This window comes from Silurus aristotelis, assembly GCF_946808225.1.
Source record: "Silurus aristotelis genome assembly, chromosome: 12".
Classification (NCBI taxonomy): Eukaryota; Metazoa; Chordata; class Actinopteri; order Siluriformes; family Siluridae; genus Silurus; species Silurus aristotelis.
Genome location: NC_139585.1, coordinates 8,440,602 through 8,467,712, shown reverse-complemented (window position 1 = coordinate 8,467,712; position 27,111 = coordinate 8,440,602). Strand labels below are relative to the sequence as shown.

Sequence of the window (27,111 nt, the reverse complement as noted above, 5' to 3'; positions counted from 1 at the left end):
CAAATGCTGTACAGTTGTGTATGTCTTGTATTCGTGTATGTCTTGTATTTGTGTGGTCTGCCGTGCCGAAGTGGAAGTGGAGAAGAGTGTGTTGCATGAGTAGAGCAGGTAAAAAAGAGTATCCTCTAGAGCCACTAGAGCAGGGGTGTCAAACTCAAATTCACAGTGGGCCAAAATTAAAAACTGGGACGAAGTCACGGGCCAAACTCAATATTTATTGAAAAAGTTACTGCAATTATGCATGTTTTCCGTCTCTCCATATGTGTAATTTTGAACCATTTCATATTTTAAACTTTAGTTTTGCATAAACATTGAATCTGGAACAACCAAAGTTTAATATTATAAACACATGAGAAATTAAATTTGAAATAAAACACACATCTGTGGTATTCGTTTCTTATTATGTTTTTCTCTCTATCTGTAGCCTTTCGAATTACTTTTTAATGTAAATCTTCTTTCACAGGCCAACAACAAAACAACCAATAATAATAATAATTTCCTTCAATAAAAAGAAAAAAACAATCTTTCACCCATTAACAGTTCATGCCTTGGAGTAGAAAAAGTGCATCAAGACAACATTCATTAAAGCTCAGTTTACTACACTCTGATTTACTCTGATGCACATTGGTTGAAGACAGATACCTGCATCTCTTCTTATATGCACGTGCATCAATGTCTGGGTTTAGGCTCTGAGCTGAGCTGAGGATTGAGTGAAGGTGTTCATCAGTGAGACTCCTGAGTGGTGTTTTGTTCATCTTCATTAAAGAGAAGAGTTATACACACAGATATGTGCTGGTAAACACAGAGAGTGTTTGAGCAGCTTGGGCACAAAGTTGGTGCAGTGTGTCAGGGAGGAAACATGGAAACTGTGCAGCACACACAGAGTCGTACTTTGACTTGAGTGTGTCTCTACACTGCAGTTCAATCAGCTCCATATGGAGGTTGGTTGGTGCGCTTTCCACGTCAATCACAAACGGATTACTGAGCAGATCAAATCTGCATTTCTGGGCTTCAAAGTCGGTAAATCGCGGAGTAAATTCAGCGCTGAGTACACAGAGTTTTTCAGCGGTCTTGACTGACGTGCCAACGCACCAACAAAGTATTCTGGGATTTGTAGTATTAGCGGTGTATGCGCAATATATACTGGCGAGCCAGCTCTAATACACATTTGATATGATCTCGCGGGCCAAATATAATTACATTATAGAGTTTGACACCCCTGATCTACAGTATTGTTATTAACCAAATGTTTACAGGTGGAATTGCATTATTGAAGTAATTAAAAATAATTTAGTTTATTAGAGTAGTTTATAGATATATGTAATATACCGTAGATGTACAGTACTTTGCTAGATCATGCAATACCAATAGATGTCCTAAGTTGTTGCAATTTCAACAATGACGGCATCTCGCACCTTTGTCTTGCTTATTTGCACCTTTCCTACATCAAACATATTGGCTGATGGACAATCAATTGCTCCTGTAGCGTTTACAATACCTCTACTATTCTAATAGCCTTTTGAAAACCCTTATTATTCAAATAAAAGTGATAAAATAGATTGTAATTCTACTGTGCAATGTATTACTGAGAACTATTAGTCTGTGCATATTAAATAATTAAAGTCAAACGTTACAGTGTTCGTGTCTTTTATTTTAGCACACACTTTAAATGTGAAGTGGGTGAAACGAAATGCAAAAGAGAAAAACAATAAAGAGAACGTGTTCATGGCCATTGCTATGTGGGCACATGACAACCTGTGATGTGCTTTAACAAAACAGAAAACCACAGAGAGAGAAGAGTCTCTACTAGACAGTGAATTGAGCTCGTTGCCATTTGCAGCTGTCTCTGTGACATGAAAGAGTACACGAGAGAGAGAGAAAGATACTCACATGGGAGAATATTGGGATATCTGTTTTTCTCTTTGTTTTCATCTCTGTTTGCCTCCTCGTATGTGCCTTGTGGGTTTCCGCCTGGTAATGACTACAATGGCAAAGAAAAAACAAAACAAAATTTTTGTTTTCCAACTTAATTAGCTGTTTCAAGGTAAATCCTGCATTTTCCAGGATATGTTAATCAGAATTATTGCAAAAATAGTGTATCTAAAGAGTCAAATCTGCTACAAGTCAGATATTTTTAATTAGAAAATACAGGGGCATTATTATATCACTTTACTTTTTTGCAACACTGCATCAACATCCTTACAAATAATATTCTGGTCCTGGATAAAAAAAAAACAACACTTAGTCTCTTTCAGCAATGTCTGAAAAAGTGAAGTAATATTAATCCACTCCATTATATTCAGGGACATAGTCTTTTAATATTCCTGAGTTCTGTATTTGGACCTCTCTCCTCAATGTAAAGCATAGGGATTGTTTTTGAATAATATTTGTATATATATATATATATATATATATATATATATATATATATATATATATATATATATATATATATATATATACGTATATATATATATATATATATATATATATATATATATATATATATATATATATATATATATGTATATATATATATATATATATATATATATATATATATATATATATATATATATATATATATATATATATATATATATATTGTTTAAAAAGTGGTAGAACTATAGTATGTAGATATTTAACTGAATTGTTTTGGTTATTGTGTATAGTGTTTATTTTTTGTACACATCTTTTGGTCATTCATTATAGATGTCATTCTAAATGCACTTTGTTTAACATATTTAGCAAATTCCTGTTTGGGGTAGACAGCTTAAGTATCCATTAAGACTGCAGGACATTCTCATCCTTTCTATGAGACACAGAGTTCATTCACAGAGTATGTCGCAGCTGAATCAGCAGCCAATGACTCAATTAAACTACCATGGAATGGCTTCTGAATCATCTGCCTTAAACTGCAAATTGGGTAATTCTGAAATAAATCATCAGCAAGTGAACCAGTGTCAAATAATTCACATCTGACAAAATTGCATTTAAGCATGATAGGAAACAGATGCTCTTCAATTTCCTGTTGTTCTAGTGAATGTGTTGGTTGTATATGTTTTCTTTATCAGGTGACAATTTCCATAATACAAAGTCAGCCTGTGTACAGAAGAGATATTCGGACTGCTCATTCAGCGTTTCTATGGACTTAGTTGCTACCAAACATGTTTACAAATGAAGAAGGAAATACAACGTGCAGATTGACACTAGTGTCATTTTTTTAAAAGTAGAAAATGATTTTCTCAGCATCAACTTTCAGTTCACTTGACTACATTTCAGTTTTTTAACTCTGTGATCATCATGAACCGCGGAAAATACATAGAGAACTCACGTTGTATTCTTCTCGAAAGAGTTTCCCATCATCGGCAGACCGGATGCGGTACTCTTCCTCCAAGTTATCTACAGGAATGGGTAAATAGGTTTTGGATGTAGAGGGTGATCTCTGCAACAAAACCACCGTCTGTGCCTCTGTAACAAAACAAGATAAGGAAATTTAACTCTAGGAATTAAAAGAAGCTGGAGACAGACTTATGGTCAAATTCATCGTCCATTTATTTCTTCATTTAATTATTCATTCTTCAGTAAGCACTTTTGCCCAGGTCTGATTAATCCCGTCTCGGGATTATTTGGCATGAGAAGTAACCAGAGAACCTGAATGAAACGCACATGGACATAAAAAGATCAGCAAAAATTCCCCACAGACAGTAACCTGAGCTCAGGATCGAAATTCATGCCCTAAACACATAAACACTACCCACTGCACCACTGTGGCTTGAGCTTATTATTATATACTCATTAAATGATGTGTCACAACTTGTTATTTAAGCATGTATCCTACTTTAAAAAAAAAACAAAAAAAAGGATTCAGCATTCCTTATGTTATAATTATTATGTTTTTTTGCATGGTTACTAATAATTATCACAGATATACATAATAGCCTAATAGTCAACTCAGATATATAACATTAATATTTAAAATAGGTATTCCATATTCATAATACATATATTACTCTGGGAGTGATAGCACCGTTGTCTGTTAAATCTCATTTTTCATCATTTCAAATCCTTTCTTGGCATCATTTTTTTCTGCATGTAACCACTAAATATGACAATATATTTCACATAATTCACCTGTAGGGCATTTTGCAGGTGCCCTCATCAAAAACTACTTTATTTCTGTTATACACAAGAGCAGATAAGGATTAAGGGCCTTGCTATTCTAATAAAAAAACTAATACTTCCATTTATTTATTTCAGTCTTTATCTTACTTGACAGTACTGACATCTAATCATCAATAGAGACTTACTGTATATAATGCAAGATCTTATTTTTTGACTAATTTTGTCGCTCATTTGGCCCCTGCACTGCATATTGGAACATTTATTAATTGACTGAATTATATTTTTTTGAAAATCTGAAAATGTATATATAATGAAATAAAAATCCTAATTTTGTTTTATAATACAAACTAAACAGGACAATCTTTGTTACTGCTGAACTGGAGCTATTAGCGCATATATGGAACTTTGAAGCTGGGAGTGGATTTGCAAGCAAGATTTGTTCAAAGTTAAGATCAAAACTCACTTAACAAAATGCAATTCAAACTCTACAACAAATTATTCATACATTGTTATATAAATATAAAAATAATAAATAAAATCTGATTATTTCAAACCGTTACAGAATATGATTTACACATAAATGACCAAATACAAAAAGCAAATTGAGGAAAAATTTAAGTCTAAAATTCTTAAATTCAGTCTTAAATTGGTTTACATTCTGGGAAACTAAATTCAGTCTAGTTAAAGTGAACCCGTAGGAATAAATGAAAAACACAAACATGACTCAATCCCGATCACAAGCATATAACAGCAACCTACGTGAACAACCCAGAAACCCACTGTAAGATTGGGTGATGTGAGAGTCTTAGAAAATGGTTCTTTGGTTGCACTATGAAAGTTCTAACTAAACTGCACTAAAGTGTTCCCTTAACAGAAAGTATTTTCTGAAAGCTATGACTCCTAAATTATCCCATAAAACCTTAAAGAACCCTTTTTTTCTCAGACTGGAAAAGGGGTCTATTGATGGGATCTGTAAATTGCCATTGTGATTTAATTCCTGAACGAGTAGAACTTTTGTGTAGACTATATAGAGTAGAAATAATGTGTATTTTTTTTTGTTTCATTCTTTCTATATTGCAGGATGTAAACAGTGTCTTTAACTTGTACTTTTCATAGTTTTAAAACAGTTATTGTTTCCAGTGCGCGTTGTGAAAAACACTGCACACTTTTTTCATTTAGCAGCTGGAGCCCGTTTTATACATGAAAAGGGGCAAAGTTAGAGTGTTCCAGCGAAGACTTATTCAGGTTTGGGTCAACGATGTGTGAAACCAGAGTTCTCAACATTTCTGATCAGTGAAGCTTAAGACACAGTTTTAAGGGTATGCTAGAAATCCTACATACACAAGCATAGATCACATAATGATCTATAAGCACCCATCACTGCATAACACACCTCAAAAATGAATAATAATGAATGGACATTCAGTGCCACCCAGATAAGGATGTGTTCCCTTCTGAATCTGGTTCCTCTAAAAGTTTCTTCCTCATGCCATTTCAGGGTTTTTTTCCTTACCACAGTCGCCACTGGTTTGCTCAATAGGGATAAATATAAAATAATAAGGAACAACCTTATAAGCACTAAACTAAAGACAATCTTTAATATAACAAAATCATAAACTCTTTATATCTGTAAAAGCTGCTTTGATACAATGTCAACAGTTAAACACGTTTTATAAATACAATTCAATTAAATTGAATAATGAATCAGTGTATTACATTGTGCACCATAGTAGCCTGGCATTTACACTTCACAACCACAAGCCAGTTTAAGTACAAAGAAGCAGCACTGGGTCATTTATTAGCTCTATAAACTGAAGTAGAGGGTCAAACAAAAATAAATAAAATGTGTATATTTTTTGGAGAAAGTTGTTCATTTATTTATTTATTTGTTACATTTTAACCGCAAACTACTGAATCGTGAAAGAATGAGTCACAAATGAAATAGGAATCATGAGGCTGAAGTTGGTGGTACTTGCGCATGGGCTTAACATGTACAATAACTATTTTAGTTTTAGTAATCTTAAATACTTTTCATTACATGAGTGCTTATGTAGACAAAAGTGCTAAAGTTGGTGACAAAAACAATTCTTAAATCAGATAATAGGCAAAGAATTGGAGCTGCATGTTAAACAGGCTGGATATGAAGGAAAGAATTTATTCAGTGTCTTCCAAGAGCATTCTTTATGGCTCCTATTTCAGTATTTCCAGATTCACAAATGATGTTCGCAAAGTTTTATTTTAAATACAGCCCAGCTTGAGCAGCAGGAAAAAGATATTCGGTATGTGAAATTAAAAGTCTTAGAGCTTCTGTACAATATATGCATGCCTCAAACCAAAACATATATATTTGAACTTAAAATTCATGAAGATTTTTATGGATTAGATTGTACCAGATATACAATATCTGATAAACAGATAAAATAAAAGCCAACATGGTCATACGACTTGAGTGATAAGTGAATAAATGCAGTTCAATGTTACTGTAAAAAGTTTGAGTTATTCTTACTATAATAGTTACTATAATATTTCACAAATTGCTCCTGTAAAATGGGACTGTAACAGTAGTTTTTTTATTTACCTCATATCTTGGGCTATTTCTTAACTAGTCTAGAAAACATCCTTGTCAACAAAGTTCCTCTTAAAACTACAGTTGATATGAATTATATGTGGCAACCCTCAAAATGTTATACTCCTATATGCCTAAAATGTTTAACCTCAGTAATTTCACCCAAATAGTCACTTCCTGGTAAAGCAGGTTAGTGGGGGAAATTATTTAGTTCACTGCTAGTTACAAATACATGCCATTCCCTAGGTGGAGAAAAGCTGTATAAATTTGTATTACCACCAGTAAGCAACATAAATGGGTTTGTGCTTAATGCTTTGTGCGCAAAATTGCTTTTTCTCTAGCTTTATTAGCCGAGAGGCGATAGCCATAGACAGAGACAATATTACAATATTACAGGTGATTTAGCATTTAATCTGCACATACAAGTATAATCAAACTGTATAGAAATAACAATGTCTAGTCCTGCATATCGTTAAGTAATAGGAGTAAAAACATGTATGAATTATATTTTTTGTCATATTAACTACATTATTACCTTCTGTACGTAACAAACTGGCTCATTGTGCCATGGCGCAGATACATTTTTGGTATTCCCTGGGCACACTGGGGCATGGGCACCTTTATTTCAACCCTCACCTGATAATATCTTACAATTCACACTGTATATCAGGTTACCTACCTATATTTGCAGGTATACAACTGCAGACTAGAATATTGCTATTGTTTATTATCCTCTACCATTCATTAGTGTTACTTTCTGACCACAGCACTGCTATGCCTGTATAACTATGTGGTGTTTAGAAGACCCAACAGCACTAATACACTACAACACACACTACAATGTGAAAGTCATTGTGTCACAGGAGGTTTATATCATATATTATAGGATATTATAACAGAGTGCAGTGGTGTATATCCTCCAGTCTTTTTATATCAATGTAGTTGGTGGTATTATAAAAATACAGCATACGTTGAATAGCTAATAAACTTTCGATTCATTTCACTGCAATTTTCAATGCAGCTGTTCGGCCTTATTTCTTTTGAGAAACAGGGTTTAGAATATCTCGATATGTGAATTCAGTAGGTCTCAATTTCCTAATAAGGCTAAATAAAAGCTGAGAGCAAAAATGATGAAAGTACAAGCATTCCCATTGTTACAGTGTTTCGAAAAGAACAAAGTTTCACAGTAGTTGATGACACATTATACAGTATTATAAAAAACTTTCCCAGGCACTAGGATTCCCAGGCAAGAAAAGATATAAACAATAATACCTGATCTGCAAAAACCACATAACAACGTAGAGACTATATGAAGACGAAAACCAAAAAATAATTGAAGTGATAATAAAACACATTTCTTTTATATCTACGTTCGCCTTTTGTTCCTTACAGCATTTGTCATACTTAATTATAGTTTTACTGAGAACTACCTCACCATCCTGGACAAATAAAGACAGAAATATTTACCAAACCCCAAGAGAATAGATTTGAATGAACTGTTGATTTTTGTTCTTAGTCAGAGCTTCTTGTACAACAGACTGAAAAGAACGGCAGCATTGTGCATCCGGTTCCTGATGCAAATAAACATTGAGCTACCAAGAAATGTGTCACCACATGTCACATTCTAATCTTACAGCGCTTTTATAGACACGATAGAGCATTTTAAGTGACAAGTTCTAGTCACTGACAGTGAATAGACTGAAGTTGAGAGAGACATTTCAATAACAGATCACAGTACCTTGTTCTTCCAGAATGCCATTTGGTATCTTCTTGTCGACTACAGTGATGTCGGCTTTTTGGCGGTTTTTGAACCTAGGCAAATTAAATGGAGAACAAATTTAGAAATGGAGAACTCTACAGAAATACATAGACAACTGTATGTAATCATATAGTACATATACAGTCATGTGATATACCAAAACGTGTTCTTTAAACTCTTCGAACAAGAAAACAGTGCTGTAAATACTGTATGTTTTTCTTACCATCGGAAATTAAGGCTGTTCTTTCTCATCAGAGGTTGAGTTTTGGCACTCAATCTAAGACGTTAACAACCCAGATAATGTTGGACTTGAACCTTAGTTTTGTCTCTGAGTGTATGAGTGTAAGTGTGTGTTCCTATGTGTCACTTTCAGTTCCTGCCTTCATGAAGTGGGTGGAGTGTCTGGAAATGACGTAACATTCAATGTGCATGTAGATGAATGTGTGTGTGTGTGTGTGTGTGTGTGTGTGTGTGTGTGTGTGTGTGTGTGTGTGTGTGTGTGTGTGTGTGTGTGTGTGTGTGTGTGTGTGGTTAGTGCGTGACTGTGTATGTGTGTATGTGTGTAGGTGTGTGCGTGAGTGTGTGTAGGGGTGTGTGTGTGTGTGTGTGTGTGTATGTGTGTGTGTGTGTGGTACCTGAGGCAGTAGCACGTTACCAAAGCCAGAATTAGCACTAGCAGTGAGAGTACGAGCAGTGTGGGCAGGATATGAGGGTTGCTGTACCCTTGGTTGTCTAAAGGAAGAAGGAGAGGCAGTCAAAAGCATTTCAAACAAAGGAACAGGAAGCTGAGCCCCCACTGAGCTGCACAAGCTGGAATGGAAGTTCTGGGTGAGCTGATCCTGCCCTCAGCTGCCAGCAAACTCATTATACCTGATGTAACAAACTGCTTGTGTGATGATTTGACGGGCACTGGTAAATCCCCGTCATTTACCTAACAGCGGGTTGTGACATTAAACCCAGCACACGGGTTATTTTGGTTTTTTTATTTTTTTAGCAGTCTGGCAATCAAGAACCACTCTGATATTATAATTAATTATAAGCCATGGCATACTCTCCATGGGTGCACCGAGTGAAGATGACGCTCAGATGAACACCACAGCATGCATTTATACAATATTTACATACAAAGCTGAGTTTTTAAAAAAGGTTACTATTAATTGGTTAAACAAGACAAACTATCTTTTAATATGTAATATGTAAAAGTTTGTTTCTTGATTTGAACAGTCGCAGATATTTTCTTTAATCTGGAGATTCAAAAGCCTAACAACAGCACACAGACCTTTTATTCTGGTTTGACACGTTGCCATTATGTTAAATCCCATTAAACCTATTGTGATTTTATGGTATCCAGTGACTAAATGGTGAAAAAGTTACTTGCCTCATGTTAATTTGTACCTACCCATACGGAAATGTGATATATAAAGAAATGATAGTTAATATATGTAAAGATGTATGAACATATTTGTAGTTCTATTGGTTGCTTGAGACATATATAATAAAGTATATTTACAAACCTGTGGAAATTAATTTTATTTTTATTTTTTTATTTAACACCATTCATGATACATTAAAGTAGAACATAATATATGAGCTACCTGATGTTGAGTTACGAAATTAGTTACTATGTGAAAATAGTGTCACATAGACATTAATGTAGAATTTGCTCATGGGACTATTTACAACTGATACACTCCTATAGAGTAATTTGAGAGGTCAGTCTTGTTCTTATCCTAAGCATCTCTGCTGTTGGATGTAAATCCACCAAATTCATACATGTAAATGCAGGGAAATTAAAAGATTCAAGCTTTTCTGTGAATAAAAGCAAACAGTTTATATAAGATATATTTGAAAATGCTATAAAATAACTATTATTGTTCCAAATGACTCTTTCATAACATGAATGTAATGGATCCAAAACCAACCTGATTACATTTCAAAGTTTTTTTCTTTTTACTTAGGAAGCAAATGTAAACCAATAATAAATGTTTGAAAATTAAACATGTTTTTGACCATTTATTTAACAGAATTAAGGACATGTAAGGTAGTTATATAAGGTAACTAATAATCAGTTACTGAAAAAGAGTAAATGTTATATATTACACATATAACGTGTGTGTGTGTGTGTGTGTGTGTGTGTGTGTGTGTGTGTGTGTGTGTGTGTGTGTGTGTGTGTGTGTGTGTGTGTGTGTTAGTAATGCAAGGATAAACATCCTTTACCCATATATGAACATGTATTATATACGCATATATGTGTCTTATATACTGTATGTGTATTTGGGAAAATATGTGACATATATTTCAAAATCCATACATTAACATGTATGCAATATATATGTGCTTTGCATATATTGCTATATATAAAATTTCAGTATGAGTAGAATGAGCTGCTAAGTTTAATAGAGCAAAAGGACAATACAAATTAGGGATTCTTTTTATTTTTGCTCAGAACAGTACTTGCTTCCATTGTGGAAAAGGAAAAATATAATTTTAGTAACTTTTTCTGGTCACTTGATCATTTTTGTGATTATATATGGATCATATATGGATACTTTCTTAATTTTAAGGGTGTTTCTTTCGTGATTTTTGTGTTGTGTTTTTTCCTGGACATAGTTTTAGTCAACAGCTGGAGCAGAGTTCATAAGAAAATCAACTTGTGAGGTAAATAAATATTATAGGAAAAATATGAATAATAGAAAAATAATTATTGATTTCAATAGGGAAATTTCTATTCTGTAAAGCTGCTTTATGACCATGTCCAATACTATTTGAACTAAATTAATTTGAACTGAATTGAAATCCAGCTGCTTCTCATTTAGAAACAGGGAATAAAACAATCTCATTGATGAATCCAAAATAGTATTAAACGTGTTATTGAGTCATAAATGTTTATGTTGAATTTGCAATTGCAACACATTTAACACCAGTTTACCCTGTAAACATGCATCTCTTAATTTCTGGATAAGGGGAAACAAAGACCAACAAAGGTCACCATAGTGGAGAAGACAATTTATTAGGAAGCTTACAGGCACTTGTGCACTTTTAAAGTGAACACAGTTAAGGTAACATGCTGGCAACCTGGGTTTATTTTTTTGCAAATATGTGCTTAGCAGCATTATAAAAATGATGGTACACAAGTCTTAATTCATTCACAAAGGGAACAAGTTCAACACTGATGTTCATTCATTTGCAGACAAATGTCACATAGTTGAATTTAGAAAGAAGTGAAACTAACAATTTCTTTCATTTCCTATTCAGGTAAATATTTTTGTTCATGTTTGGTACTGCAGGCTAAAATTTTTTGTGCTTTAATCTGTCACCTGACAATGTGGTATTTCATATCAGGAACCCACATTAAACAACCAAGATATTTATAAAGGTGACTAAGGTGAACTTTTGACCTACTCCCAGCAAAGGATACACACTCAACAGTAAGAACACAATGACCTTTCTCTAGAGAGGTCACAAGTAAGTGCCATTCGGAGCGCTCTTTCTATAATGTTCAATATCTATCTGAAAGAGCACAGTTATGTAAATCATTTAGATCAACGTTAGAAAAAATGCAACAATACACAATCTATTTTCAACTTATCTCATCATGTACAGTTATTGTTTACTATAACATTTTATTTAAATAGTTCCTAAACTTAGGTTTATTAGCTATTTGGTTTCTGACACCATTTTCCTTTTAATTAATCCACCAAAAGAAAAAGTGTCACCCAATCAATAATGACCATTTTGGGAAAGTCTGTTAAACTCTTTTTAACCATTAATTCGGCTTAATTAGAACAAAACGGGGAAAAAAAAAAAAACGTGTCACATGCCCCAACAAATACTCTTTGTGAATGCATAAGACTGGACTGAGTACAATAATTTGATAAAAAAGATATAGTGTATTGATATTCAATATTACATTATTATTGTTATTAATAAAAAAATATATATTATTAATAATAAAAAAAAAATCCTAGTATTTTGCTTTGAACAAAGATCGTGCTATGTGTTGTATAGTTTGGGTTAATTAATGCAGGAAAAATTACAAGCATAACAATAAACAACTGACATACATTTATTACACTTATATTATTATATTATAACAATCAGGTTTTTTAACTTACCATCTGTTTTGTTTCCAGTGGCCTGACTGGAAGGTATCTGTGTTACCAAAAGCAGAACTAGGACCATTGTGGCTGGGGAAACAGAGAGAAAGAAAGACAGGAGAGAGAGAGAGAGAGAGAGAGAGAGAGAGAGAGAGAGAGAGAGAGAGAGAGAGAGAGAGAGAGAGAGAGAAAGAGAGAGAGAAAGAGAGAGCAATTATTTTATTATTTGTTATTATTATTTGATTAATATATTTTCTTTATGAGCAATATAAAAGTTGTTTTTTTTTTTTTTTTAAGAAAATCACCAGGATGTTCAGGCGCATAGTAAAAACAAAGCTAAAGTTTGATTACACTGATTACTGCTTATAAAAAATAAATTGCAGTGGTATTACAGTGATACAAAAGTAATAAATAAACCACTAATAGAACAAAGTGTAATAGTGTACGTCTACCACTAGATGGCGAGCGAGGCACACATTTAAAAAAGATTTATTACGAAGCGCTGCATCCGCACAGCAAACATTAATAATTAAATTATGTAACTACATAAACGTCATTGTCTAATTGACAAAATTATAATTTATGAAATAATAAATCTATTGCATAAAAACAATGAATGTTCAAATTCACTAATTAGAACTACACACTGGATAAAATAATCCATCAAAACTGCATCGAAAGCACTTCTGCAATCTAGTACAGCTATTAGGTAGCTACTGCATTGCTTGGAGTCACACCAGATTTAATAAGGTCTGTGACATTTCCAGACGATCTAACCTGTCTGCCAGCACCTGTCTGGGTCATGAATTGCTCAGGGTGTTGCATTGTCTGATTTAAATGTGTGGGGACTAAAGTCACTTATATTCCAGCTCTTTTTTACTTTGCATTTTGTGTGTGTGTATGTGTGTGTGTGTGTATGTGTGTGTGTGTGTGTGTGTGTGTGTGTGTGTGTGTGTGTGTGTGTGTGTGTGTGTGTGTGTGTGTTTCCTATCTGCTCAGTCTCCAGTAAGCAGGTGAAGAGAAGGCCCCTGGATGGAATGACAGAACTTCAAAGGACACCATGCACACACATTCACATACTCTTTAAAAATCTAGGAGCAATTTTGCATATCCAATCAATCTACCCATGTCAGAGGTCAAAGGCAATACTTATTTGAACAGTCAAAGGCTGGGCTGAAGTATTTCTAATGACATAAGGAGTGTTATGTTACAAAGTCATGCTCTTTTAGTATTTTACAAATTTGTACTGTATATGATTCTTATGTAGATTTGTGTGCCTGGTGTTATGTATGCACTTTAGGGGTTATGCAGCTTTACAAACACTGCCATAATTAGATCAGCAACGTCAAACTTTTTATCAGTTTAAACAGAAACACCCTAAAAAAAATAACATTTATCTTGTATTATGAGTGTTAAACATCCCAAAGTAAAGTTATTAATCTATTTAATCATTTCAAGATCTCAACTTTGTTGTTCTATGGGTCATTTTAGATCTTTCTAGAAGTAAATTCTTTAAAGTTAATTATATTTAACAGTATTTGTACTTGCTATAATGGATTTTTTACACATGTACAGTGGGGAAAATAATTTATAGGGCAGGTTTATTTTAACTGAAAGAAAATAATAAAGAGAAAATAAAATCAATATTATATAAAAATTATTTTGTATTTGATCGAGTTAAATATGTATTTGATCCCCTACAAACCAGCAAGAATTCTGATTCCCACACACCTAATTTATTCCTGTCCTTTTAAGAAAGAGACCTCTTTTGGCATGATAATATGAAGTCAATCGCCCTTGCTCTGAAGCTCTATGCAAAATCTTACCTCATAGGGTAAGGATGATACTGAGAAAAGTGAAGGATCAGCCCAGAATTACACATGAGGAGCTTGTTAATTATCTCAAGGGAGCTGAGACCACAGTCACCAACAAAACCACTGGTAACACACCAAGGTCTTTCTGCTCAAGGATGCCAATGAATAGGCCCGTCTGAAGTTTGCCGATGAGCACCTGAATGATTCATGAGAGAATGTGATGTGGTCAGATGAGACCAAAATTGAGCTCTTCGACACCAACTTCTCTCGCCGTGTTTGGAGGCAGAGAAGTTGGGCACACCATCCCCTCTGTCAAACATGGAGGAAGAAACATTCTGCTTTAAAGTTTTTCCTGCTAAGGGTACAGGAGGACTTCACTAAATGAACAGGGTCATGCACTGTAAGAATCTTGGATGGGAACCACCTGGCCTCAGCCAGAACGCTGAAGATGGGTCATGGATGAGTCTTCCAGTATAACAATGACAAAAAACATATGGCAAAAGCAACAATCTGCTGGTCTTATAGCCTATTCCAGCCTTGTGCAGGTCTAGACAGCTCTTTGATCTTGCCCATGGTGGTGGGGAGGTTCAAATTGAAGAGGTTGATTCTGTGACTGGTGACTTTTATACACATAACCAGTTGATATTAGAAGCATTTCAAATACTTATTTCGCTTGATCAAATAGAAATTAATTTATAACCTTTCTATAATTTTTTTTTTGTCTTTTTCTGTCTAAATACAATTCTAGACTGTTAATTTCTTTTTAAGGGGAAATAATCATCTCCTGACTGTAAGGGTTAATAAATTACATGAATTCATTTACGTCTTTTTTTTTTTGCTTGAAATCAAAACAGTCAACAAATCGTTGTTCCAGATAGTGAACAGAGTTATGGACACATGCAAAGCTGTCACCATGAATTCGGTCAACATAAGGATCCCATTAAAAGTCAGATGATACATGTATCGTGTATGCACACACACTGCACAGCAAGAGAAACAGCCCTATTCACAGCCAAGAGCGCAGTAACAAGCCTAATGCCTGGATAATGAGCAGTGATTAGTGATGAGCAAAAACAGACTGTTTCACCTCTGTGGAATGTCTGTGCTGTCAGTGAGTCTGTGTTCTCGCTCCTCCATCAAGCCTCTAGTAATGAGCTATAAGCTTTAGGCCATTAGCACACATCCTGCACTCCTCCTTTCTCTGTGAGAGTCAATACTGCATCTCATGGCTATTAATAAGCTTACTTGCTCGCCCCCTGTGATTGACTGATGAGGATTTCTTTTGAAACGGTCTGTGGAAACAGGAGCAATACCATATTTCACACACCAAGATGCAGTGGCGGGCGGTCAGGACAAGCAAAACCTTCTCTGCTGGCCTAAACGTTATCAGAAGCACTGACCTACATTTACAACCTAAATTCTGAATTTTGTTCCATGAAATTTTATTAATTTATTTCCAACAGTTTATTCTCTTCATTTTGTAGCGTTTCTCTTGGCTGCACTGCTTCCAGTACGTGTATGTGGATGTAAGATTTTTTGTCCAATCAGATTTCAGCCTCTATGTGCTGCCATGTCAATCTAATCTGCCCAGGGCCTTCAAAGTCTGTTCTGCTGGCCTTTTTACTATAGTCTCATTAAGAAATAGCTCTGTTTTTTTAACCAATCAGATTTCATATTCGCCTCACAGGGCAGCTAGCTGACCCAGAATAGCGTCAGCATTTTTCCGTCCATTGATTGGTTGGTCAGAGGGAAACTGTTACAGCCAAGTTTGACTGGCAAAACATGTGTGTAGCTCTGCACACATTAACACATCTGAGTTAGACTTTTTTATGCCTATAAGAAATTGATTTGGTCGCTGATACTTAAAAATCCATTTTGAAGAAAAGCTAGACATCGTGAGGAGAGGTTGAGAAGCTAGCTAGCTTGTCTTAGCCGAGAAAGGGTTTGTTCACCACTTCCAGTAAAATATTAATATTATTATTTAGCTTTTTGGGGTTTATAGACATATGCAATTTTACAAATAAAGTATTAGAGAAATAAATCATTCTCTTTTCTAGTTTTTCCCCGATTCTTTTTTCCACTGTTGTGGGATTGACAAATGTGCATGGTCCTGTCAAGCAGACAAAAACATGAACATGATGAATTGGACATGTGGCTTTGCATGATTACACAACGTACAGCTGTTATCAATTAGGGTGTACTTACTTTTGTTGCCATCAATTTAGACATTAATGGAAGTATATTTATATCAGAGGACAGTAAATCTGTACTGCTGTACAAGCTGCACATTGACCACTCTAAAATATATCCAATTTACATTTCTATAGTACTGTCACTTGAGAAAATATATTAAAATTGTTCCTGAAATTTGAGAGGTGTACTCACTTTTATATCTATACACCTTTTATATCTATATCTCTTTCATCTTTCTTTCAGAAATAATTCTTGTTTAATTACTTCACAGAGATCCTGAAGCTTCATTTTTGTCCCACTAGACATGCAGTCTGTGTGGCTTTTTGCCAGCGAGCCACAGAGGATCGTGGACACATCTAGGCCATGTTAGTAATTCAGTAGTACCAAAGAAAAAATTTGGCAATGGAGCTGCGGACAATTCTGTAGAAATTATTTATTGTAAAACTTTTGCTGCTATTTTTGTTTTGCATCTTCCATGTGTTCCCTGTCCTGATGTTTCAACGGCACTGTTTCCTCATTCCTCTCCTTCACGAAATGAATGAAGCTCTTTACATTGGCCATGTCCCTCTCCCTGCTGTTGCCTTTGGCCTGATTGTGTGGGTCAGTTCAGAAAGACACTGTTGTAAATAGGTCATGAGATATGCTTGTGCGTGGGCTTTGCTTGATGGGAAAGACGCTCACATATCGCCTTGGGTATAGCATTGAGGAACGTGCTTTTAACTGTTATGTCCCTGACTGCACTTATTCATCCGAGGGAGATGGAAAGAGTTTGAATAGGTGTATCTAAGCGAAAAATATTTACCATCTGTACATTGCCTATGGAAAAAGTATGAAGGTGTTGGCAATATAAAAAAAATAAAAAACACATTTTCTTTGCTTATAATCAAGCCCATTATAGCTACACACACCTCAAGAGTAACCTTTTTAAGGAAAAGGTACACAGCAAACATAATCTGCGTCACACACACCGCTGATTAGTTTGATGTAGTCATTGGGGTGTGAAGGTCCATCGTACAAATGTGTAATTTATCTCAACTTAATAGAGTCTATTGTGCAAAAACGTAACAGCAAGCAGTCCTTGGCCTGGTCATTTTAAGACACAGCCTGGGTTGTCTCACTCTAGTGGCTTTGTTTTCACTCGACATGTGTTTAAATTTGGGTCAAAGCTAATAAAAGTGATAACTGACATGTTAACAAAGAAATGTAAAAAAAAAAAACTAAGAAATATATGCATGATGTGCACTATATGGCTAATATGTACCCTAAAACTCATATGTACTTATTGAACGATACATTCTACATTCAGACTTAGTTCCCATTTCCTGTTTAAATAACCCCTAGGTTCTGGGGAGGCTTTCCACTAGATTTTGGAGTATGGCTGTGGAGATATGTGCTCATTCAGTGAAAGCGTATTAGTTGTTCAGTGGGGTTGAGGTCGGAGCTCTGTGCAGGAAGATCTTCCATACCAGGCTTGATAAATCATATATTCGTGGAGCTTGCTTTGTGTGCAGGAACACTGTTATGCTGGATAACATAAAGGTTTGGATCTCTAAGTTCCAGTGTCGGGAAAATTGTAATGCTACAGCGTACAACAACATTCTATAAATTGAGTGCTTTCAAATTTGCAGCCCATTTGGGGAAGAATTACAAATGTTTTTATAGTCGGGAGCACACACGCTTTTGGTCATATAGTTAGTAGTAAAAAAAAGCACTAAAATGAGCAAATGAATGAAGATTGTGCGACTTCATAAAGCCTGCAGGAAAACTAAATAAATCTTTAGCTTTAAGGGGTTCATAGACATATGTACTGCAATTTTACAAATAAAGTATTAAAGAAATAAGTCACTCTCTTTTCTAGTTTTTCCCCGATTCTTTTTTCCACTGTTGTAGGATTGACAAATGTGCATGCATCAGAGAGATCAACACAAAGATGCGTTCTGACATCATGTCATGAATCCTCCCTTTGTGTCACGGTTACCGTAGCAACAAGCACCATGTGCTCATGTTTGTTTTGGTCCTGTCTTGCACTTTAGCTTTCCAAAGATGCTCTGCTGCAGTATTTCAAAGCACGTTTTTTGGTTTTACTGTCCATCTGCTGCTGCATCAGCAAACACACAGACGACAACGGAATGTGAACGTAGCTCAGGCATCTGGTCTCAAACATGCACCCGATCATCTCTCTCTCTCTCTCTCTCTCTCTCTCTCTCTCTCTCTCTCACACACACACTCTTTTTTTATTCAAATATATTTAAAATCTGTCATGGTTTTGAAGTGGTGTGGCCTTGACTAAAGTGAATAACAAATGAAAGTGCATACACATATAAACCACAAAAGCATTTGACCAAAAACACACTCACACTTACACAGAGCAAGGACATACCGGAAAGACCAATTTATCCCTGCTCTATCTCAGCTCATAGCTATGGGTGTGGAATGTGACAAAACTTTCATATGAATCTCAAAAGGCTGTTCTGTGAAACTTGACGTGTACCATGATACAGCTTTGCTCACAGAAGTCTCACATAAAAGAAGTTTGGTTATTAATAAATAAATAAATGTATAATCATGTATTGTTTCTACATTCATTCTATATAATTACATCAATATTTACCAAAAAAAAAAAAAAAAAAAGAATCTTTAAGTGTGCAGTATGCATTCTATGCATGTACATATTATATTGTGTGAAAATTTTTAATATTAAACATCGAGCTACATTCATTCACTTTAATGCCAGTGAAAGGAGCATATAATTATCTCATTTATACAACTGAGCAGGTGAGAGTTTAGGGCCTTGCTCGGGGGCCCAACAGTGGCAACTTTGTGGTGCTCAGATTATCAGGATTTGAATATCATATTGTCATTTGCCTCAGTGATTTTTCTCACTACGTGTTTCATGTCTTTAATTAAAAATTTTGTTACAGAAACCTCACGCTGACTCAAATTAAAGGATGATAAATAAAGCAGGCAGTGCATGCATGTGTCTCATGGCAAGAGATGACAGCATAAAACAAAATTCTCTCCTTGATTTTTTCTTTGCTTCACCAACGCAAATAATCCTCAACAGGACCTAATGGGCTGTAGCAGATTTACTAAGGGGGTTTTCCAAACAGCCTCTGCACTGTGGTTGTCCTGGTTACATCAGGCTGCAGGGGAATCTGGGAAATGGGAGGAGGCAGATACTGGTCTGGCGTGGTTAAACCTCTGGCCTGCAGAGATGTATCACAGTAATAACTACACTCCTCAGTGACAGAGGCGGCGAGGCATTCATTAAAGAGGCCCTGCATCAGGCCAACAGAACAGAGTCTCTTTTTTATCTTTCTCTCACATTCCTTGTCCCGCCAGTCTCTGTTTCACTCTCTGTGTCTTCTTTTTGACATTCTGAAGCAGTTTCAGCACTTTATTGAGCTCTGTTCTCTTTATAGTGTTTCTCAGAATATTTATTTATCCTAAATCTTACTCTTTCTTATCCTGAAGTCTTTTATCAAAAAGATTATTTAGTGTCAGACAAGCACACAATCTCTATTATATTCTTATTCCTTTTTAGGACTTTTGATTTCTCTGAAGGACTGTGAAAGGCCTAGAAAAACCTTCAAATGTTCATTGTTTGCACAGACATGGTCTGTGAATAAATTCTACCATTTTAAACACTTTTTAATGCTGACTGTGGCATGGGAGCATCACAGACGTCCAGACACCTGGAATTTGATTAAAAACTGAATTGATTCGCTATGATTCACACAGTTATCCAGTGATTTGATCAAAGCCTGACATTCACTCTGTCAGGAAAGCATACACAGCTGGCACGCTTGTTGACAGATAAGGTGTAAAGCAGACTGACTGCATGTACTGTATTGTTTGGTAAACTTTCTCCATGTTTTTTGCATGCATTTACTAAAACAAGACTAAGCTGTGGTTTTTAAAGAAGGTTAAGGTTTCACAGAAAAATCCAAATTGGCCAAAACCCCTAGTCTCATCTCTTTTTTTTTTTTTTTTGGCTTGAACTCTTTGTATGAAACTACTGCTTTAGAGGTGCTTTGAGACATGAAAGACTCAGTAAGAAACTGACTAACATGTTATTAGTGCTATTATATTGTGTATATTTTTAACACTCAGCACTCCAAAATCATTCCAAACATTTTGGGAATGAGATAATTTTTTTTAAACACCTCCTTAAACTGCGGCCTGAAATTCCAGTGGACTTTTACATAAAACGTGCCTCAGTCATTGTAAAAGGATCGTGTCAAAAGAACATAATGTCTCTGGTAAAAAACTAAACAAAATAAATGAAGGCAAAGATTTTATAAGACCATAAAAAGTCAAAATCTAATTAAAATTGTTCATTGTGCTAAAGTAGAACTCACATAATGCTACTGAGAGATTGGGTTTATCTGGTGTTTATACTGTATAATGTAACTAATTAATGCATATTTGAAAAATTACGCAGCAGATTTTCATATCAAATAAGACCTACGTGTCAATTTTATTCATTATTGACCCATTAAAGTGTCAGACAGCCTTTTTAAATAATTCTGCTCTTGTAGAATGCTGCAATTTATGCAAATTTTGTAAGGAATCGAGGCTAGATACCAGCACTGCTTTCTGGTACTATTAAGGGCATCACTGTTCCTTTTCATTATGCAGTCATTTCTTCTGCTGCTGTCTTTGGCTTGCTAAAGTTAGCATATCATCTCCTTCCACAGAACACTCCAGCTCTCTGTGGTAATCAATCAGGATCTCTCTCTCTCTCTCTCTCTCTCTCTCTCCTGCGAGTGCTCAGACTTTAGTGTTATCAGTGACCTTGGGGCCTGCATAGATGCCATCTCACATCTCAGGAACATAGCGACACCACCGTTCAGCACACATGCCATGTCGAGTCACACATTAGGAGGAAGAAGAGAAGGCAGTGTGAAAATACTTTATGGCTTTGGTGCCAGTGATATTAATCTGACAATTGTGTAAAGGATACAAGCACAGGCCTTATAGGCAATAACAATTTGCAAATCAGTAAATCATGTTCAAACCCTACAACAATTGTGATTTTTTTATTTTATTTGTGCATGCAATTAAAAAAACAAATTATTTTTACGATTTCAAAATTTTAGCTGCCACAGACATAGTTATACACAGAATAGAACATGCAGTGAAATGTAAACCTGATCAGCTGCTCAGAAAATTGTGAATCAAATAAAATAGACCAGGGGTCACCAACCTTTTTGAAACTGAGAGCTACTTCTTGGGTACCAATTAATGTGAAGGGCTACCAGTTTAATACACACAGTTTGCAGTTTGATCTGAAAGAACAAATTTGCTAAATTGACCTTTTATTATATGTTATTATTAATAATTAATGATATTCATCTATGTGAAGACACTGATCAGGTTAATGATTTTTCATAATAATTATCAACAATGATTTAACAAAGTAGGAAACAGCTATTTTTAGAAAAGGCCCGCAGGCTACTCATGTGGTCCTTGCGGGCTACTTGGAGCCCGCGGGCACCATGTTGGTGACACCTAAAAAAGACTGTAAATATAAAAAAAAAAGATAAAACATATCAGATAAAGATAAAGTGGTAGTTAAAAAGTGCACATGTTTATGTTATTTTGTAAGTTTTGTGCATTTTGCTAGAATTTCTTCCTCTAAATGAGCAAAATACATCTAAACATGAATCAATTTGTTCAGGTTGTTATTGTTTACAAACCTGACAACTTTTCAGTGAGGTTAAATAGTGCACACAGTGACAGTCAGCATCTTAATAAAAAATGCATGTACAAAATATGTTTCCAAAAATGTTGAAAGAACAGCTATTCTGGAAAGAGATCTTTCGCAATCACATGATTCTGAAAGAACTGTAAGGGATGAACATCTGTTTGTCCCTTGGGATCAGAACAGAGTACAAAAGTCTACAGTCTTCAGCCCTTTTAATACACTGAACAAAATATATTATATGTAGTACTTTTGTTTTTGCCCCCATGTTTGCCAGAGCAACTATCTGAGCCTTTTGGTTATAAAAAGGAAACACTTTCTGATAAAAAAATCCAACATGGCATAATATACACAATTTCCTTTCCAAATCGCACCCAGCATGCACAAATTTTATCCTTTTACACACATATTAATTTGTAACATTCACTAGAATTTAAAATCAGCAACATCATGTAAATGTAATCTAGGTTAAATATTAATTTGTGTTTACTTTGTTGTGGTATACCAGTAGGTCAGTCGTGCAGATGTAGGAATCAGGTGAGTCACCATTCTGTTCACCATTACAAAACCAAACAGGCTGCTAGGCAACAATTAAAATGATGCCACTCATCAAGAAAATCTCAACTTTTTTTGTATTCAGCATTCTGAAATGACACAAATAGAAAATTACAGAGTGAAAAAATAATCACCAGGGCGAATATGAAACCCAGGTTGTGTTAAACATCAGCTAGGTGAAGCATGCTTTCTCCAGCGAGGGTGCTGTTTGTGCTGCTGGACCAACCAAGTGTGTGATTAGTGAGTAAATATTTACTGAAAAATGCAGCTTGCACATGCTGACACCAAGCAAATGCCGACCTCATGCACGTGCATGTGTATGATGTGTAGAGGAAGAAGAACCTTCTTTAGAGTTACACCAGAAAGAAATAAACACATGGCGATGGCAGCTGGCGATGAGATTCTAACTCTCTGTAATTGCTCTGCATGTGTTCTTGCGTGTTTTGTGTGAGCGGGAAGTCTGAAATTCTGGGGCCTGTGCCTGAGTGTGTGTGGTGCACCCAGATGTTATATCCCAGAGAAATCTGGCCTAATCTGCAGATTTATACAAACTTATCTGAAAAAAAAAATAGCATAAGCACAAACCTCCCCGCACAGCTGTAAGCGATTACATACTGTTATCAGTCCTACCACTGCAGTACAGGTTAATGCATTAAAGATAGAATAATTAATTATTGTGAAGTGATGAAAATATTTAGTACAGTGCTGCTGAACATTTGCATTCTCCAAATGCATCTTTTACATAAATCTGTTTAGAAAAACGGCAAAAATTCTGTAATAATTCTGTCTCAAAATACACAAATAACTACATGAGAAGCAAGTGAGGAAACCATATGAATACAGAAAGATAAAAGAGTATTATGATTTTCTTTTCAGATTATGTTTGCAGTAAACATGTAAACATGGTAGTGGAGTGGTAGCTCCAGTGGTTAAGGCGCTGGATTACTGATCGGAAGGTCGGAGGGTTCAAGTCCCGGTATCGCCAAGCTGCCACTCTTGGGCCCTTGAACAAGGCCCTTAACCCTCATGGCTGACCCTGCGTTCTGACCGCAGCTTCCAAGCAAAACTGGGATATGCGAAGAACAAATTTCACTGTGCTGTAATGTATATGTGACAAATAAAGGCTATTCTAATGTTTTTTTGGCTAAAAGTTTTAATGGCCCAAATGGCTAAAACATGCTTTTGTGTTGTTTTGCTTTTGGTACAGTTTGTGCAAAAAAACTAAATTCTAAAGTATTTTATTTTACTCAAAGCCAGCTGCATGGGGGAGAAAGGGAAACTGCTATTTTGCATTCACATTATTTTGACTGACTGCTTCCTTCAACCATAATCTACCAAGATAGATTTGCAGCTTTCGCAAGTGAAGTTTGGTAGTGAAGTTACTGTCATTTTCTTCTGGTACATAACATTTGATTTGCATACAACTCTCTCTATTAATTCAGAACCTACTCTTTTCTTGAAAGTGACCTCCCAGCCAGCAGAGGTCACCATCGCTCAAACACAGAGTGCACACAACATACACCTGCAATAAAAACCATTAAGCCTAATGGCTATACTGTATACTCTCATTAGATTTCGAAGATCATTTAAAAGTCGTCATTGAAAATGATTAGGTAACTTTTATATTTAGTGTATTCAGTACTAATAAGCTTTCAAGGCCTAGTGGCTTTTATTTGTGCTGCTCATTGCTGATTTTTGCTTTGTTTAGGTTTGGTTCTGTTTACCTGGTTTGGTTTGCAGCTAAAAAAATATCTAACACAGCCACATAACATTCACCAGGCTTCATAGAGGTTCAATAATAACTCCATAATGCGATAATAATGGTTTGCTTGTTCACAATATGATTCCAGTTAATGATAAAAATTATATTTAAAAAAAAAGTTGGTATTAATGTTGAAAAATCATACAACTTAAATGTTGAAGAAACATACTTATGTTTTAAAAAAAAAAATTAAGCAAACATGACATTGATCAATCTTAAAGCCAAATGCATTTGCAGAGAAATTCAGGAAACATCCCATTATACAACTGTAGTGTCATTTTTCTTATTGACTATTATGTCTTACACTTTTTGTATTTTTAACTCTGAGCGTTATTTCAGATTAATGACTTGGTGTTCCAATTTTTATAAATATATTTGATCTACTTATACTCTCCAGCCGAGTCTCGTCACATGCTAATTGCATTAGTAAATTACCAACATTAAGTGTAGTAACCAGTAACATCAGGATTTTACAAAAAAAAGTGGAAAAAATACTTTTGAGAATGTTCTCGAATGCATAAAGAGCTGTTACTTGATAGCTTTGATTTCCTAGCCTTTTTTTAACCCAGCAGAACCAGCCACACTTAATCTAACTGTTACAACTGCAAACACAAGAAAGCAGTTCTCAAAAACAGATCTTGTGTTTGCTATTCTCCGAAATGCCTTCTCACATTCCATTCTGACTTGAGTTTAAATACCATGTGAGGAATAAACTTTCACTTTTGCTTGAAATGGGATCAGAATCATAAAAGTGAGCATTATGGGATAGACTTGCTCCTCTTACTGCATGATCAAAGCAGGAAATATTATCCACAGAATGGGAACCTTGTAAGGACAGCTGAGATGAACGAAAGGAGGGGAGAAATGTAGGACAATGTATAAAGTGGGGATAAAATGTTCACATTTTAAGAAATAGGATCATACAGACATTCCACATATATAACGTAGTTAATTTCTTGTGGAACAAAAAGTACTTTAATGAATAGCTATCAGAAAAAAAAAATATATAAACAAAAGTGTTATTTAGTGTGTCATTGTGTTAGGGTATTGAAAATATAAAAAGAAAATTAAATATATAATATATTATTATATTAAATAATGTCATTAATATGGGCTATAAAAATGCAAATACATAAGACTGTTTTCAAAATTAAAATAGTAATAATCATACAACAGAAATGAGACAAGTGTTGATAATACTTATATATTTATATTAGATATTATGTTTACTAACATTAGTAATGTTTTTATGTTTTTTAATCTTCTTTTATTTACCATTTTATTTACTATTTATAAATAAAATATATGAAAATAAATAGAATGAATAAAATGATCTACCTATACAGAATGACATTTTTTATTAAAAAGTTATAAATTTTGTAGACATTTAGTACCGAACTTTTTTGTTATATTGTATTGCTGGGAGTGAAATCACTTATTATTTGTGGATATCATAACTATTCCGTTAACTATGAGGTGTTCGGCCACATCTGTTATCTCTGCTGTGCACTGTCATTGTTGCTCTTTGAGATTGTTCAAACTGCCCTGTTGTTTGTGATCATTGTGGATGTAACTCATACAGTAATTGTTATAGCATGATGCTGGACCACACAAACAAACACGGCGCCAAAAACACGTTGGCTCGTGTGCCCACGATCAGAATGTGCCAGTCATTCTGGACCATTTTTGCAAATAAAAGCAGGAGTGTTCCAGATCTGTGGAATTCCATAAATGAATCTCGGATCTCTGGGGGAGGTGAGATGCGCTCGCTCCAAACAATGGAAATATGCAACTGCACCCATTAGCTGAGCGGCCTGAATAAAGCCATTTACATACTACAGCGTAAATGGGTCAGTGTTGAGTGGACTGCACTACACAACAAATACAGGATAGAAAAGTTGAACCTTTTTAAGCATTGGAACAGTTCAGTTGAAAGATCAGATCAATTATTAAAATATAGGACAACTATATTACATCTTAAGTTTCAATGGCTCAGGTGTGTGTTTTATATTTTATTAACACAATTACATGCCTTTAAATATATAACTCAGTAATAGCTGACACGTGCAATTATATATGTGCACAGTGTTCTGAATTCCTGATTCTGACTGGTCAGAAGGTGTCATTTCCTTTAAACTTTACTAACAGCTTTTCTCACAGCTCTGACAGTAGCTTCAGCTGTAAATAAGGTTGCATTAACACCCCAGTTCTAACACGCTTTTGTTTCGCCAAAAACAGATCATTTACAGGAACTTGTATGATGGATGTTCCACATAATCTGAAGCTAACAATTAAACACGTAAGCAGCATGTGTCGTTGTTTAACAAAGGAAAAGCACATAATTATTGACATGCTGAAGTTTATTTAAGATGATTTATCGGAGGAGTCTCCAGCTTTGTGTGTCATTAAGTTTCCCAACACAGGAGAGTCTTCAGGACTGAGGACTTTGTGCTGTCTGGATTCTCAGTCACATGATAAGTCACATGATTACAGCATATGCAAATTCAAGAACTAGTCTTTAATAGGCACATTG

General features: G+C 35.1%; 1 protein-coding gene across 4 annotated transcripts in view; it reads right to left on the bottom strand.

Annotated features, from left to right (window-relative positions):
* The window catches only part of ptprea (protein tyrosine phosphatase receptor type Ea), an 82,927-nt gene that overhangs the window by 13,051 nt on the left and 42,765 nt on the right, over nt 1-27,111 (bottom strand). For 3 of the 4 annotated variants that reach the window (XM_083556510.1, XM_083556511.1, XM_083556512.1), the window contains exons 3-7: nt 12,566-12,637; nt 9,086-9,182; nt 8,430-8,503; nt 3,335-3,471; nt 1,891-1,981 (exon numbers count right to left, since the gene is read on the bottom strand). In XM_083556510.1, coding sequence (XP_083412636.1) covers nt 1,891-1,981; nt 3,335-3,471; nt 8,430-8,503; nt 9,086-9,182; nt 12,566-12,632 — 466 coding nt within the window. In that variant the 5' untranslated portion in view covers nt 12,633-12,637. Of the gene's footprint in view, nt 1-1,890; nt 1,982-3,334; nt 3,472-8,429; nt 8,504-8,673; nt 8,806-9,085; nt 9,183-12,565; nt 12,638-27,111 lie in introns of those variants that run through there. The other variant, XM_083556513.1, reaches the window with a different exon arrangement.